This window comes from Poecilia mexicana, unplaced genomic scaffold (assembly GCF_051168715.1).
Source record: "Poecilia mexicana isolate PSO_F unplaced genomic scaffold, ASM5116871v1 scaffold_11, whole genome shotgun sequence".
Lineage (NCBI taxonomy): Eukaryota > Metazoa > Chordata > Actinopteri > Cyprinodontiformes > Poeciliidae > Poecilia > Poecilia mexicana.
Window position 1 is genome coordinate 5,710,824 of NW_028263380.1, and position 16,130 is coordinate 5,726,953.

Genomic DNA, 16,130 nt, shown 5'->3' on the forward strand with positions numbered 1-16,130 from the left:
AATGGCATGGGGAGGTCCCTGAAAGTGAGTGGTCTAATTCACTCTATAGAGGCTCTTCATGGTTCCTGAGTTTGGAAGGAATGGTCTGCACAAACCGAAGATGTGGTGAAAGGTAATCCTCGTCTTCATCAACTTTCTGGTCCTCATAGCTCATGATATTGAAACCAGATACCTCACTGGATGACTTAAGAAAATCCCCAGATTACAAAAGAGAACATTTGATTCCTCTGACGATGACCCCTCATCAACACTGAGCTCTCCTTCATCCTCAGAGGTCCAGAAGCTCATCCTGGAGATCGTGGTTCCATTGGAGTCTGAAGTTGGAAAGATCTGGACTAAGCAAAGATGTTGTGGAAGGCCATCCTTATTGTCATCCTCTTCTTCCTCAGAGTTAATGGCATCAGACTCGGAGACCTCACTGAAAACTTCAAGAGAGTGATCATATGCCAACTCTACCGCCACCGCCTCAAAATCCTCGTCCTCCAAGTTTACCTCATTCTCATTCTCAATCTCTACCTCGACCTCATCACCATCCTTATCCACTAACTCTACCCTCCACCTCATCATTCTCATCTACCTCATCCTCCTCAAAATCATAAATGAACACAATAATTACAAAGTAATGGAGTTCATTACCATCATCCTGGTCCAGGGTTACCTGCAGGGGTAGCTCATCAGGAAGCGCCACAATGTGAGCTGTGAAAGGGAAAAATAGATCACATAAATTCTGGTGAATCCCAACACTTTAATGCAGATCTTGGAAAGGACACTATATCACAAAAGCTAAATATTTAATGTTAGGTTTCTGAATGTGTTTGTGTGGATTTGTCAGGTTTGCGTAGATTTAGTCAATAAGACCAATGCTCTGCAAGTTGTGATTATTCATTAATAAACTGAGTTCTGATGTTTTCAAATTTGATGATAATATTTTGAAGCAAATCTCTGCTCTTTCGGTTCATACCATTTTATCTAAGTTTGAGAACATCCATCTCCAAAACTGAAGGAATTAGATAACCTGAAGCACAAAGTGTTACAATCATCCTCTGTCTCTCCTGTTTTCAAGTCAAAGGGTTGAGGGGTCATTGGTGTTAAAGTAGGAAATGATTTCATCAGGTCAAGTCAAAGGTCTTGACTCTTTCCCAAGTTTCAAGATTCACGTCCACTCACTCCTCTGTGAGTGTTGATCTGTTGCAACAACATGCAACAGATCAAAGCTAAACCGTTTTAGTAAGAGCCTAATTTTTAAATGACTGTCTGATCCCTCAACCCTTTTTTTGACATATTGTGTCATGAATCAGTATCAGTACTCTTCCAGTTCAAAACCAAGGTGGTGGATGCTTACAACAGGCTCTGGGTGAGACACACAGAATGTCTCGCAGACTATAAGTGTTTGGCGCCATCTGGTGGTCAGGGAAAAGGTTCCTAAAATCAGAAGTGCTGAAAACAGTGTAACTGCAGCAATCTGGGCTGTGAGTGATTTTGTTCGCACACCTTTACCTTTTAGCATGTTGGGTGATTCACGCAGTCTGCAGCTGTAGAGCTTCAGTTTATTAAGCGATCAGCTTCAGTTCGTTCACATTCATGACAGACACATTACCAGCTGCTAATGCTGAAAACATTAGCATTGGAGTCAAATACTGAAAGGCTTCCTAAAGTGTAAATTGTTTCTGAAAATATAAATGCTAAGTTTCTAATTGAGCTTTCTCGGTGGCTTTACATGTTGGATACATGACCAAATTTTAACAGTGATTAAATTGTGAACCGAAAACTTGTGGCTTATTGCTTCTGCTCACATTTTGTTTAATTGTAATCAGATGCAGATAACTGCATACAAAGTTAGCAGTTTTAAGTTTCATTCCTGACCTGATACATTATTTTGTGATTATAATCATAAAAAGGCAGTACAGCTGTGAAAGAGGTCAGCTGATATCATTTACATTTGATTACCTTAATGCCGTGAAAGACTGCCAGGTGATTATAGAGAAAAGCATGAACGATTTTCAACTTGGAATTGTTTCTTAAAATGTAAGTAAAACAAAAATATTTTTCTTCTTCTAAGAATGATGCCCCTCAGTTCATTCTCATATTCATAGAGACCCCAATGTCATTTCCAATCAGAAATGAGCTTCTTGGGTAAATACAAATAACTTTCAAATTTATGTTAACAGTCAAAGAATGTGAAAAAAAACCTTGTGCATTTAATTAATACATTTTATTCCTGTACTAAGCCGGTTGATTAAAAAAACGTTCATTAAGATGGTCATTCAAAATGAATTTTCATTGCATCAGTGAGAAATATAGGCGTACTACAATATGCAAAGGACATAAATAAATAGAATAAAATTTCAGATTATACACAGAAGAATATGTGTTGGCAAAGGAAGGCCAAAACTACACAATAAATCCATGAAGGAAGTGAATAACAACTGAAAACAGTAATTACCTTGTTAAGGTTTGTCATCTGATTTTCAGGTTAAACTGTCCTACTTTATGCATTTAACAAAAAAAACTGTAACTATACAATGTAACCAAAGCACATACATGTTACTTCTGCGGCCACGAATACTGATTAGGTGAACAAATGCTGCGTCGTATGCTGATTATGCTGAAAGACTCCACTACAGGTCGTTTGCAGCGTAACAGCAGATTATACGTAGTGTTAATATGGGATGTTATTATTGCTTTGGTGCGCAGATGCAGCAGACCGAGCACAAGGAAGAACTACGCATGGGAAAAGTGCAGAAGCGAGGACCACACTTGTTCCCTTGTGCTCTCACTGTTGCCTCTTGGTAAATCTTGCATTACGTTAAAGGAAGGAAAGTTTCCGCCCCTCCTTTGCTGTGCCGAGATCAGTTATCAGAAACCAAAGGGATCGTCCTTGTGTGCGCTGAAACAGTGGTGAGGGCTTCCGTCAGTGCTGTCCCAGTCAGGTTCGGTGAGCCAGTCTTGGGGCATCACCCCAATGTCCAAGACCTGGGGGTTAGTACGCGATGCTGCCAGTCTGAGTCAATGTAGGAAGAAACAAAAGAGACACGAAAATGAGTGAAAACGTCTTTAAACCTGATAAGTGTCTGAAGTTGGGCTAAAATACTACATAGAGCTACACCAGTCAATCGGCCAGATTTTAGAGTTGGATAAATGTCTGTCAATAGGATGTTCTGTTATAAATATAGATAAGTGCTGGATAAGCATTCTGTTTTATTCAAAACTGCTATCAATATTAAAAAACATGCAGCATATTTTTCTGCTTTCTGTTTTAGTTTTGAGGAAAAACCTATTTGAATTGAATCCAGCTGGTTCCACTGGTGCATCACAAGGACTAAAGTGTTATCACTCTGTGTCACATAAAGATGCCAGAAAAAGAGTCTTTCTGAAATCATATTTCATTTAGATGAGAAAACCTAATCAAATGATCCAATTAATTCTTATTTTAAAAAATATTAAAAAAAAAAAAAGTAACACCCTCCCATACTCTATAAGCCATAAACTCTAAAGGGTTTATGGTTTAAAAGTCACTGGGTCCATTCTTGTCATAAGCTGCCCCATTACTTGATTCATCACTACATGTGAAACTTTTTCAAGAGTCTTTTGCTGCATTTTCTGTTTGTTGAAGTGGAAGTTCAGACCTTTAGAATGGGTTTCAATAGGAAACTAATAGAAACTAATGGAGTTTTCTATTAGTTGGAAAAGCAGCTAATAGAAAACTCTCTTAGCATTGTCAGTTTAAATTAGCAAACTGGAGCTAAAAGTTAAGGGAAGGTCTGAGTAAAGTCACAACAAAAATCAAACTGATGTCATATTTATGTCTAATGTTTTTTGTTTTTTACAGTCATTAGCAATAATCAGTAGTGGGCACACTTCCAGTGGTCTGCTAATGTGCTAATAGCGGCACTAAGTCTTTGTTTAGTGATTTTGCGTTATTGCTAACTTTGAACACATTTTGAACACCTAGCTTTGCCTAAATATATTTTCCCCATAAATTATAAAGTGCTAATATACTTGGCTGTTTTGTAAACCTTCAGTTGAATAAATTCTGATATAATTTGGCCCTATAGAGGGCAATATGAGACATATCACTGACACATGGTGGGTGTCAACATGGTTCAAATTAGCACTTTAACATTAGGTTCTACTAATTACTATGCTGATGTAGTGCTTTAGTGTTAGCTTATGATTAGCACTTTAGGGTCAGGACAACTAACTTTTTAGTTATCGCTGCCCATCACTAGCAGTAATGCTTATTGTTGGGTACAGTTTGCTTTACTTGTTTTTCTATGAATCCATCTCAGCTATTCGCCACTAGGGGGCACTCGCAAACAAACATTCAGGAAAGATGCTAAGACTGTTATCTACAAGTTAGATACTAACTTCACACACTCTACCACCACAAGCCATACTTTATAGTGAAGATAATGTCAGGATATCTAGATTAGCTTCCAGATTAATACAGTCCTGAAGAATTATAAAATCAAACATTTTTCTTTTCCAGAGTCCCCAAAATTATTGGAACTTGGGCTGACCACATTATGGGGATATAAGTTGATTAGTGTAAATATTTATAGCAGCTGAGAAGCAGCTGTGGGATACAAGAGAAACGGCTTGTTACCAAAGGATGTGGAGGGGCAACCTGTTGCAGCAACCAGAGGCAACATGTTGCAGCAACCAGAGGCAACCTGTTGCAGCAACCAGAGGCATGACTTTGATGCTCGTTAGACATTCAGTAACTGGACTTTAAATAAATCAGGTTAAGATAAGTTGATTTACCGTAACCTGGATTTGTTCCTGGTTTATGCTGGTTTCATTTGGTTTTCCATGAACCTATCTCAAAAAGTGAGTAACAGCTATTTCCAAGACGAGGTCTAGAGCTTTCAAAGAAAAATTGTTTAAAATGACATCAATTGGTTATTTCTGCTGCATGAGGCCATTTGATGAATAGACCTTGGAGGTGAGTCATATATTTTCAGGAACATTTCGTGATTTCTCGTGAATGGGAGGAAACGCTCAAATTGATGAGAACATGATGCCTCCTTTTAGTTTCCACTTTATTTGTTCTGATTTGGGAGACCTGGATTAGCTGCAGACATCCACTTACTGTGTAGAATAATAATGTTACAAAAGATTATATAGGAGACATTCAGGTTGCCTGAACCCTGATATAAAATTAGGCGCATCACAGTGAATGCACACTACACTTATAAGATTTTTATTTGAAAAATGAATCTTTTTTTCATTCCACATTTATGAGATAATTTGTGTTGATATATGAAACAAAATCCTCATAAATAATGTCAAATATTTTGGTCGTAATGTGACACAACGTGATAGAGACTTAAAGTCATCTGTCTTGTTTGAAGTATGTGAACAATTTACCCATCAGAGATGCAATGAAAGATTACAGAAGCTACTTCAAACAACTGACACACATTAATGACCTATAAACAGTTTTATTGGCTTTGGTAGTGATTAAATGAAACAGATTCCGGTTAGGTTAGTGATTAAGACTACTCATGGTTGACTGCGATGCTTAACTTTACCTGGAAATGAACCATAGCTATCCAGAGCACAACTGGAGACACAAACACACAGCAGATTGAGCAAAATTACCAGTTTTGTTCCCAATTTGTAGAGAAATCACAGGTTTGGAGACTGCAGTACATAGAAATCACCAGTGGGTGGCACCGTGATGCCAAGCAGGACGAACGAAAACCCTGATTTGACAAGCTGAATTTGCAACAGGAATCAACACAGTTTAATTATGGATGAATAAAAATGCTCATAGTTTATATCCCACCTGGAAAAGGCTTCATCCAAACTGTCTTCCATTTCCTGGAAGAAAGAAAAAAAGGATATCAATGATCAGCCACGAAAGATTACGTCCAGTTTGTTGTTATTTATAGTTTCTATATAAGCAGCAACTTCCCTAAGAAATCTCACATTTTCTTAAGCTTTAAAATAGCAAATACTTGATAACTTGTTCAGTCTGTAAAACAGAAACAAGTCAGAGAAGATCGTACCGAGGCAGGATTGTTGTTGGTCTCTGAGGGCCTGTCTGTATCCAGCTGATCGCCGCCTGTATTCACACTACTCTCCACCAACACCTTCACACCATCCTCCAAGTCCAAAAGGATTTCTGTGGCTGCATCTAAATGAAGGGAAAATAAGAGACTGTTGTCATGTGTTCAAATGTTTCAACATCTGTTGTTTAATGTGCCTCACTACTGTTTTGTATTTTGTCTGTTTGGTGTAAAATTTACAGCTAATCTATCAGGACTTAGTAGGAAACTTTTATTAATATCCAATGATTGGACCAGCTGTTTTGTGCTTTGTATGCAGCCTTAGACTACGCTAACTCAGCAGGTGTTGATGCTCAATTCGACATGACTGTTCAGACTGCAGATAATTTGAAAACTACATAATTACGTAGTAACTGATTGAATAGGCCTGTTTAGACTGCCATGAAAAAGTTGGATTGCATTTGGGCAACCAAGAAAAAAAAAGAAAAAAACGGATTTGGGTTGCATTTGCCTGTTGTGTGAACGTCACCTAAGAGGCCTCCACGTGGTCAAATAACTTTTAGCTGAATTATTAAGAAAATAAATCCACTCCATACATGTTGATATGAAAGAATCTTCATCACTGCAGACAAAGCGCATGCATAGTGTTGCACTTAATTAAGAAATGCTATTATTAGAACTAAAATAACAAAAATACTTGTTTGCATAAAAACAGTAACATTGGCATCAATGGATTCTTCGAAATCACCAGGAAAAAAATTAAAGCTACTTGGTTTTGTACCTTAATCAATGTGCAACACTGTGCCTATATTGTGTATGGTGTAAAATTTATTTCCAGATGCTCTAACATTTAAAATAAGAGAGTGACAGAAGATTCGACTTCACTGAGATTATGTCCCAGTTCTCTTTCTCACCTGTTCCTTTCAGACTCCCCAGACTGTTGGACCTTTCTGAGTGGGTACTGCTGCTGCCCTCTCCCGCAGAACCAGACTTAACTCTCACACCTTTACAAAGAACAAAACACCTCACATAAAAAGCATCCGGACCTACAGCCGTCATCAACCCCAAGGTGCATTTAGGGGAAAAGAGAGAAGAAACTTGCCCCACCTTCCTTCGCCACCTGCCAGAGCTCAAAGGCTACTGTGAAGGCCTGGGCGACTGTCAGGGCTACTGCCTGCGCCTGGAATAAAGAGAGGAGCAGAACTAATGATGCTCTGTGTCAGGAAACACTAACAGAATATGACAGCACATATTTTATTTAGTGAAATCAACAGATTGGTGAACCTTGATTTACCTAACTGAAGAGGGGAAAAGGACCAGAAGTACACATTGAACCAAATATAAGGAAAAAAAAGTGTTAGACTGAATTCACGCTGAAGTTTGTTTATCAACATAAAGTTCATCAATATAAATATGATTTCATAGTTCTATATTTTCAAGAAATTGACAAAAAAAAAACTCAGTGAAAAAATTCAATGCAATTTGGAATAAGGGTGTGATATAACAAAATGTGGAAAAAGCGAAGTGGTGTTAATGCTTTCCAGACACACTGCATCTGATCAATAGTCAGTTTTCCTTTCATATAAGAAGTCAAAGGAAAAGTTTACTCTGAGAACAGAGTCATAGCTGAGCCCAAAATGATTGTTTCCACTGGTATTTTGACAATTATTGATGAGCTCAAGGTGTGTGATATTGGAAGGTCTCTTTGCCATTACCCTAATCTTTAGCTCCCTCCACAGATTCGACTCAGAACTCCACCAGGGCCACGCCCAAATCCTTACATTCAAAAGAAACATGCCGGTAAAATTAAAAGATTACTTTATTCTTAAATCTGCAAGGTTTATAATTAAGTTTCAAGTAACTTGTATTCATTTAATATATACAATCAAACATTTGCTTGAATCACAAGTTTAATCAGCACTTGGGAGGGCAGTAGTACTACTCATGTAAAGCAGGAGGGAGGTTTTCCTAGAAATTAGTCACTCTTCGGTCAGCAATGTATGTCTGTCCACTGGTCTTGTTGTTTGGACAGAAGGAGAAGCTGGAAATGATGCATCATGTCATCCAAGGGACAAACATTAACAGAAGAAAGCAGTGATGAAGTCATTTCCTGGAATTCAGTTCTAATCTTCTTCCTTGTAAATATGTTGTGACTGGTTGATACAGTCTTCTTCAAGGAGTTACAGATCACATGAATTTGTTAGGTGGTTTGTGGTAAATGTGAAGTTAATTGTAGGATGTCAGATGTTTTCATTCGCCACAGTACGCGGATGTTAATAAAATTGGGTTATCTAGGCATTAGGTGTTCCTCAGGGTGCGTCTCTCGCACCCCTTTTTTCTTTCTTCACACTTTAACCAAATCTTGAAGAAGGCCAAGATGTTAATAAAACTGGGTTACCTAGGTAACGACACCCATGAGCTTTGGTGTTTAGGTAATCCTCAGGGTATAAATCTGGTACGCCCTTTTTTTCTTTTTATGCACTTTAATCAAATGTTTAAAAAAGCTAAGATATTTGAACATCCAGCTGACTACAATATAAAAAAAAAAACACTAAAGAAAAAAATATGTCAATAAATAAAGACCAATGAAGCAAGAGTTAACTTCTTTACAAAATGTTTTAGTTTTTAATTAGAACACTCACCTTCCTAGAATGATGAACCAAGTTATTTTTGCTAAAAGTGATTTTGTTCTTTTTGTTTTGTTTTTTTTACCTAAAACATCTTTTGGCAAAGAAGAGATGGTATTTTTGTTTGTTTGTTTTCTTCTTCTTGTATCTTTTTTTTTTTTTTTTTTGCAAAATTCACTGTAGAATTTATTACAGGAATCTTAATAAAGTAAAATGAAAACAGAAACACAGAACCTACCACTTTTCTCTTGGAGCAGAGGTAAGCGTGGCACTCCAGGGCCCCATTGAGGGTGTTCTGAGCGATGTAAGCAAACACTTTGTCATGCAGCTTGTCCACCGTACAGTAGGATATCCTGCAGGCCAAGAGGAATGGATGGTTTAGGTAAAACAGACTTTCTGAACCTGCGCTCCATCGCTGCTTCGTTATCACACCTGTATATAGAGACGCTTTCCAGGAGTTTATTGGTAGACCTGTCCAGCACCACGATCCCTTGAGGGGAAACCTTCAGGGCAACCTTCTGGGGCTTCTTCCCACTGGCTTTAGTCTGTGCAGCACAAACATAAATTTTAGATTTTAATAGCATTTAGAATTTTATACACAGATCAAGAAGCAAATGATGTTTCTACATCGTCGCATGACCATCATGCATCTATTTGTAGTCAACTTTGATTGTCCAGAAGAAAATGAAGATAAGAAAAGCTTAGCCATCTTCAGTATTTTGGAAACAAACATTAAGCGTCTATCCATATGAGGCCAACCGATTCACTGATAAATCCTGGACCTACTCTGAACTATGTCCGCAATGACTTTAATGCATTTTATTCTTCCAAACTTTTTTTTTTTTTAAGAAAATATATATTTTAATCTAATATCAGGCTAACTGAACTTACTAAACTGCCCTTAGGTCTGACTGTGTTTATGCATTGTGTTCTATGTTACAGGGCCAGAAACCTGTTGATTAGGTAAAGGGATGTGGAATTCAAATGCACACCACACTTTTCAGACTTTTAGATGCAAGAAGAAAATTTTAAATTATTTTCCTTTGACTTCACAATTACCCACTACTTTGGACTTCTAACATAACAGTTCAATAAAGTACATTAGCATTCATAGATATCACGTTGCAGAGTATGAATATTATTACACCAACAATTTCTATGAGACAAACGCATAAGCAACAATGAGTAAGAAGAGATTTTAAATCCCCTAAAAAGAAAAGCTGGAGCTCTTTTACACCAACCGTAGCAACGATCCTCTTCACAGCGGCCGCCGACAGCTCCTCTCCCTTGGGTTGATCCACAAGTGTCATGCCTAGGTGCCGGAGGTTGAAGGTCATCCCCTCTAAAATGGTCTCCCGTGTATCTGTCCAGTTCTCTGGAAGCTCTGCAACGAAAAAGGGTTGCTGTGTTGAATTTTTTTTTTTTTTTTATCTAAAATTGTCAAAATAAAGTACAGTTTTTAGAATGATCTCATTTTATGTTACTGTATAAAAATACAGTTTTTTCTTTAAGGAGCTGCATGTTGGAGGAAATGTAAACATCAAGTCGAAAACAGAGTATCTGGGTCAAAGGTTCTGTGGATGCAAAGTAAATATTTCATCTCCAAAAAAAAAAAAAAACCCCCGATAACTTACATTTACAGAGGTGACCTGGACTTTGACACGTTGTGATAAGAGGAAATTGTCTCTTTTTCTCCCTGAGAGTATGATGTTTTGTTTTTTTAAGATTTTTTTTGGCACTATAGGCCTTTATTTGACAACAATACGACACAAATGGGGCAAAGTAACTGAAGACAGGAGTTGAACTCGGTACATCTGCTCTAACCACTGGAGCACACGACGCCCCAACATGACCGGTGGGGGTTAAAAAATAAATAAATAAAATGGTGTGTTTGGTAGTTATGAAATTAAAACTGGATGAGCTGAAAGGACGGCGTGTGCCTTCATGTGGTTTCTTATCAGGCTGTGCACGGTGCCTGGCGGCCCTGACCCCATGTGTCTGTTTACAGAGATTTCCTTGCAGTCGGCGAAGTGGGGGAAAGGGTGGGAGGTGTTAGTGAAGATGAGATCCTTACCTCAAAATTCATCCTCCCAGAGGTTTTCTTTATCTCCTGCGGGATGCAGGGCATACCACACATTCGTGCAGTCGCACGTTTTAACTCAAGATTTATAGCAAGAGTCAGTAACCAGATATGTTCCACTAAACCCTGCTTAAAGTGACAAGCTGGCCGATCAATGCCCCGAGTCACAGAGTCAACCTGCTTTCAGACGGACCTTAATACTTGTTTTTTTTTTTAACCTTATCTCTCATTTTTCTGTCTTCCAAGGGAGAAGCAATACCTTGCGAGTAATTACAGATGTTATTTTCCCTCCCTCACAGGAGCCACTGTCTGGTTTCCAAGAACCCTTTTACAGTTTTTCGAGAAACCTCTACAGCACACCAACAGATCAGGTACCAGGCTCCGCTCAGCCTGAGAATGTGGACGAATCTGGGTTCAAAGGTCAGCTGCGAGAACCACACGTGAGGGGAGACAGCTGTGTTCATGTGCTGAACCCTTACCGTTAATAAAGGACAAGGAATCCCCACTATATGAAACTTTAATATACTGTGTTGAAATAGTAATGTTTATTCTTTTAAAATATGTTGTTCAAGCCAAATCCATGATGATAACTCCACTAGATTTAACAGCTTTTCTGAGCTCAGATTTAGTCTTTCTTAATATTTCACCTTCCAGTATGTCTTGTAACATTGTAGAGAATCTGTTACATCAAGTTGCCACAACCTGAACTCTTTTTTATTTTTATTTTTAATATGAGAACCAAAGAGAACTTTCTGATTGGCTCTGCTACCTTGTGAAAGAAGATGGCGTGTTAAATTGTAATTGTTACGTTTTTAGGGAAGGAACCTAAAGATTTGATACTAGAACCTTAAATATGTATGAACAATTTTAGATAGACTAGTTTAAAGACAAACTTCTTTTTCAGTTTGATGGTCGAAGAGCGTCTGAGTGAGACCGATTACTTTTTGGGGTATCAGATAAATGATCAACTCTCTTAAAACATCTTAGTTTAACCTTTCAAACTGCTCTTGATCAAGTTTCTCAGTATCTTGGAAGTCTTTCAAACTTTCTTTAAGTCTAGATACTTTGTTATTTATGTTCTGTTTGGTACTTCATTTTTAGAAGAATGTTTTTTGTTTTTTTTAATTGCCTCTTTACCCTGTCGTTTGAATCATTCAGGCATAAAGAGGCTCCAAACCTCAAGGGACAAACCAGTGTTGTGTCTTCATACAGTGACTTAACCAAGTTTGACCAATGAAAAAAATATTTTAAACACCAACAAGCTATTTCCAAATCAGTTAATGGATGAGTAATCTTTCGGGTTTCGTGTTAAGTTTCTGCTGGTTTTGTCTGTTCCTTTAAGACATGAATGTCATAAATGGTTCACCTATCTTTTCAGGCCAGACACTTTTGTTTTTTAGTTCTCCACCTTCTTTAGCATGACAAATGCAGCCATGACTGGGTGCAAAAAAATGTTAGAAAAGCAGGCAAAGGTCCACAGAATAACACCAAAAGACCTCCAGAAAGCATAGAGAACAAATGAGGAATATCTGGAGTGCACTCCACGTATTCCACAGTAGAAGTGGTTTAAAACTTTTCCACAGTGTGCATCCTTGATAATAAAAGGTGAAAGTCTGAAACAAGAGTCGATAATATTTTCCCCCATGAGGAAACACTCCAATGTCGGATCAATGGCAGATGAGGGACACCGACAGAAACCTTTCTGCCTCCAACATTAGAATCCTGACTTGTTGCTGAGACAAAAGTCTCTATTTTTTTAATTTCCTCACAAAGTTATCACTTTACATCTAAATGTATGAGGAATTCAAGCCAAGCTGTTCGTGTCCAACAATTTGATCAGATGTTAAGAAGTGGAATCTGGAGTGAACAGAAAGGTACTCAGAACAACATGCAGTGTTCAGCTGGATGGAGGGTCTCTGTTCAACACTATGACAACAATGTTGCTGATCCAATAAGTTCCGATCGACGGGGCACACACTTTCCGGCTCCTGTGTGTGTCTACGCTAAACACTGCATCACCAAGGAGACCACCAATGGGGGTCCTACAACTTCAGACCTCTCCTGGTCTTTGTTTTTGGGAAGGCATTGAAGGGGGTTGGTGGAAAGCCAGTCGCCTGCTGCCATCTCACTTCTCTCTAAACTGTAGCCACTTTCACAAAACACTTTAAATCTGATATCTTCTGAACAACTCTGTGTGATTTCTGACAAAAACCTAAACGAGCTGGCAAGAGTAAGAGCGGTTGAACGTAACCCAGCCGTCTTGCATCTCAGGGTGATCATGCGTTACTAATCACACTGGTTGTCTTAGTAAAGGTTTATCTTGCTTTCCAGCCCTTTAAAACCAAAGGGTTCCTCCAGTGCTTACTGTTTGTGGTGGCAGATATTACATAGCGTTAGTTCTTTGCATTTCCACTGAGGTTTATATGAAGCCCCTGTATTTGCACCATCATCTCCAGAGGTTCCACATCATCCTCAGAACAGAACCAGCCTTCATTATCAGATTGTTGAGCCTTTTTGGGTGCCTTGACTCAAAGAAGTACAGCATGCCCTGTCCTTCGTTGTAGATGTCTTCACTGTGGATTACAGAGATATTATTTGTGGAATGTAATGACCCAGGTGGATCATGAAAACAGATGATCTGAAAGGGACTTTGGAAAGATCTGACAAATGCATCAAAAACAACAACAAAAGAGACAATGCTACCAGGTCTCTTTTGCACTCAGAGCGCAGAAACCCAGCTATGACATTTGTAAATCTGATTACTGGAAGAAAGCCTCCAAGTTATTTGGAGAACTTATCTAACATCCTCTACAATCTATGTGGCATGTGTGACTTTCCAATCTGTCTGCTTTCCATAGATATTCAAGTCAATATTCCAGGTCATTCCTGAATGGAGTGAGGGCCGCAGCCAACTGTGACCAGTGAGAGAGTCGGGATAACTCGTTCAGTTTGGCATGTCTCTCTGCAAAGCAGAAGGTGCAGGACAAGCTGCCGCTGAAATCTTTCTCTGGAAAACTGGAAGGCTGATCCAGACAAGTCACAGTAAGACCTGGACGTTCGGCTGGATGATATGGATCAGCGCCGGTGAGGAATGCCTGCCCTGCAGTTAGGGGAACACCTGTTAGACTACACTACAATACTCCATTTTTCCTACAAGTAGGTCAGCGCCTGCATTTCCATGAACCTGCTAATTCTGTGGGTAATCAGTGCCTGAAGGGGTAAGAAGTTCATTTACAGCAAAAAGGCAAACAAACGAGCTCATTCAGAGAAATCAGACTCCTTTTCAAATGGTCAGAGTTAAATTATAACTTAATGGAGCGCTCCATCTAACAGCTGATGTGCTGCTGAGTAAGGATGTGTTTACTTTGAACAACAAAAAAAAAGGCATTTAAGAAACTGTCACTTGACCTAATACTACATAGTCATACCATCTGCTCTGGTTATCATTTGTAGAGATTTGCTTTCCTGGTTTTTAAACCAGCTCAGACTGAAATTGAGCCATTGTTTTTACAGACAGACATCAAGAGGAACAAAATTTGACTTTGACAAAAAAAAAAACTTTTAATATCAAACTGACAACCGTCATGAGAATTAAACATAAAATAAGTGATTACATAAATATTCACCCCTTTTAAGTCAGTTTTAGTCTATTATTGTTAGCAGATGCACCTTTGTGGATAGGTTGCAGACTAATAATGACAATATATAGTTGTCATTATTTTGTAGAAATCAGTTTTCCGTTTAACATTTGTTGTTTTTGTCAAAAAAAAAAGCCTCATTTTGTTGGTCGATTGATTTGGAATAAAAAGCGTAAAACATCCAAAGGGGTGATAAATACTGTTTATAGGCACTGTAAATGGAGCTGCGACCCTGACCTCTGACCTCCTGCTGGTACCAAGGTGGAAAGAATAAGGTCGTTTGAAGGAATGAGATCATCAACAATTCCCCAAATGCCACCGCTGTGAAGAAATCAACAAGGCAATAAAGAGTCATTGTATCCTGGCCACATCACAAAAGCCTTGAGAAACTTTTGGTGTGAAAATCCTAAAATCCCATCACTGAAAAAAAAACCAACAAAAAAACAAAACAAAAAACGATTCTAAACTAATGTGTTTTGCATGCCAAATACGAACTAAAAGTTTTTTAAATTGGTATTTTATATGACAGGTGAACACAAAACTGAAATTAAGGGAAAATGATGGAAGGTTTCTGTCTGTGCTGAAAAACAATATTTCCAAAACAAGATGCTGCCACTGCCATTTATTACCATGGTGATGTGAAAAGTTATTTTGCATGATGGCAAAAAAAAAAAAAAAAAAAAAAAAAAGTTCTATTTTGGTCTTAAAACAAGGCAAAACGTCTTTGCTGGGTTTCTCACGGAGTCCTTATAAAACAGCTGGTTTATACTGGGATTAAATCACACACAGGTTGACTCTATTAGCTAGTTAGGCAACTTATGGCTACCACAGAAAAAAGGAGATTTATTCATTTTTTTTTATTCAAACCGTGTATCCTTTCCCTTCCACTTCCGATTGGTTTATCACAAAAACAAAAAACAACAAAAAAATACCTTCGCAGCAAAGTTGCTTAAAATAGAAATGGCATATTTATCTTGAACCTCACAATAGTCTACTCAAATGTTACTTAAAAAAATACGCATTACTTTTTCATTGGCAGACGTCAAGTTACAAGAACGGTATAAATACTAAACTGACTGTTTTTGACCTCAGTAAGTTAACGTTGAAGTTGCCATGGTAAATGCTGAACTATTTTAGCATTCCGTCTCCGTTTCTGTCTTCAGCTACTTTTACGACTGTCTGTCTTACTTCTGTGTCTGCCGGAGGTCCACGACTGCTTCGCCTTGCTCGGGCTCCGGATAATGGCTCTCCCAGCCGACCTGAGTGCATCCATGTCGGTGCTCTGAGGTGCAGAGAGTCGGTGAAGTTTTTGCCGCGAGGATTCCAGGGGAAATGTTGTTACCCTGACTGGAGATGAGGGGCGGGGGGAGTGGGAGAGATGGACTGGTGGTGCTTTCGAGTGCAATCGGAGACAACGCTTGTCTTACTCTCGTGATAGTTCAACAACTTAAAAACTCTGAATTAAAATGATATAGTTTCAAATAACTGTCGACATATTTCATGGTTCGAGTAGCTGCAGACAAGCGTAAAATAATCTATTAATAGTATTTTAAACTAAAAAGATTAAATGATTGTGTAGAACACGCCGACAGTCAGGTTAATACGCTGTCCCAACTACAGGTAGCGAAATAGATATATCCGAACAACACCTGAAGGCCACGTTGCACAACGGAAGTTTTTCAGATTTTTTTTTCTTTTTTCCAAAACTACTTTGAAGCTAGGAATGTGGTTTTGGGAGGCGACATTTAAGAATAATACATGAAAAAATACT

At 38.4% G+C, this 16,130-nt stretch overlaps 1 protein-coding gene across 2 annotated transcripts; it reads right to left on the reverse strand.

The window, feature by feature from the left end:
• Positions 1–2,190: 2,190 nt before the first annotated feature.
• ldlrap1a (low density lipoprotein receptor adaptor protein 1a) lies at positions 2,191–15,862 on the reverse strand. 2 transcript variants are annotated; one of them, XM_088010100.1, is made up of 10 exons: positions 15,548–15,862; positions 9,883–10,025; positions 9,074–9,186; positions 8,880–8,994; positions 7,122–7,194; positions 6,929–7,018; positions 6,015–6,142; positions 5,792–5,826; positions 5,535–5,566; positions 2,191–3,001 (listed from the first exon to the last, which is right to left on the reverse strand). In XM_088010100.1, exons 1-10 carry the CDS (start codon positions 15,630–15,632, stop codon positions 2,955–2,957), a joined length of 861 nt encoding a protein of 286 aa, XP_087866226.1. In that variant the 5' UTR covers positions 15,633–15,862; the 3' UTR covers positions 2,191–2,954. The 2 variants fall into 2 exon arrangements, with proteins under 2 accessions (XP_087866226.1, XP_014853644.2); XM_014998158.2 differs by lacking the exon at positions 5,535–5,566 and having other exon boundaries at positions 15,548–15,845.
• Positions 15,863–16,130: the final 268 nt, after the last annotated feature.

Coding starts and splice junctions, on each gene's coding strand:
- ldlrap1a (XM_014998158.2), bottom strand. CDS start 15,632: ATGGATGCACTCAGGTCGGCTGGGAGAGCCATTATCCGGAGCCCGAGC. Junction 10,026..15,547: donor GACCTCCGGCAGACACAGAA/GTAAGACAGACA, acceptor TTTTCGTTGCAG/AGCTTCCAGAGAACTGGACA. Junction 3,002..5,791: donor TTGGATGAAGCCTTTTCCAG/GTGGGATATAAA, acceptor ACATTGACTCAG/ACTGGCAGCATCGCGTACTA.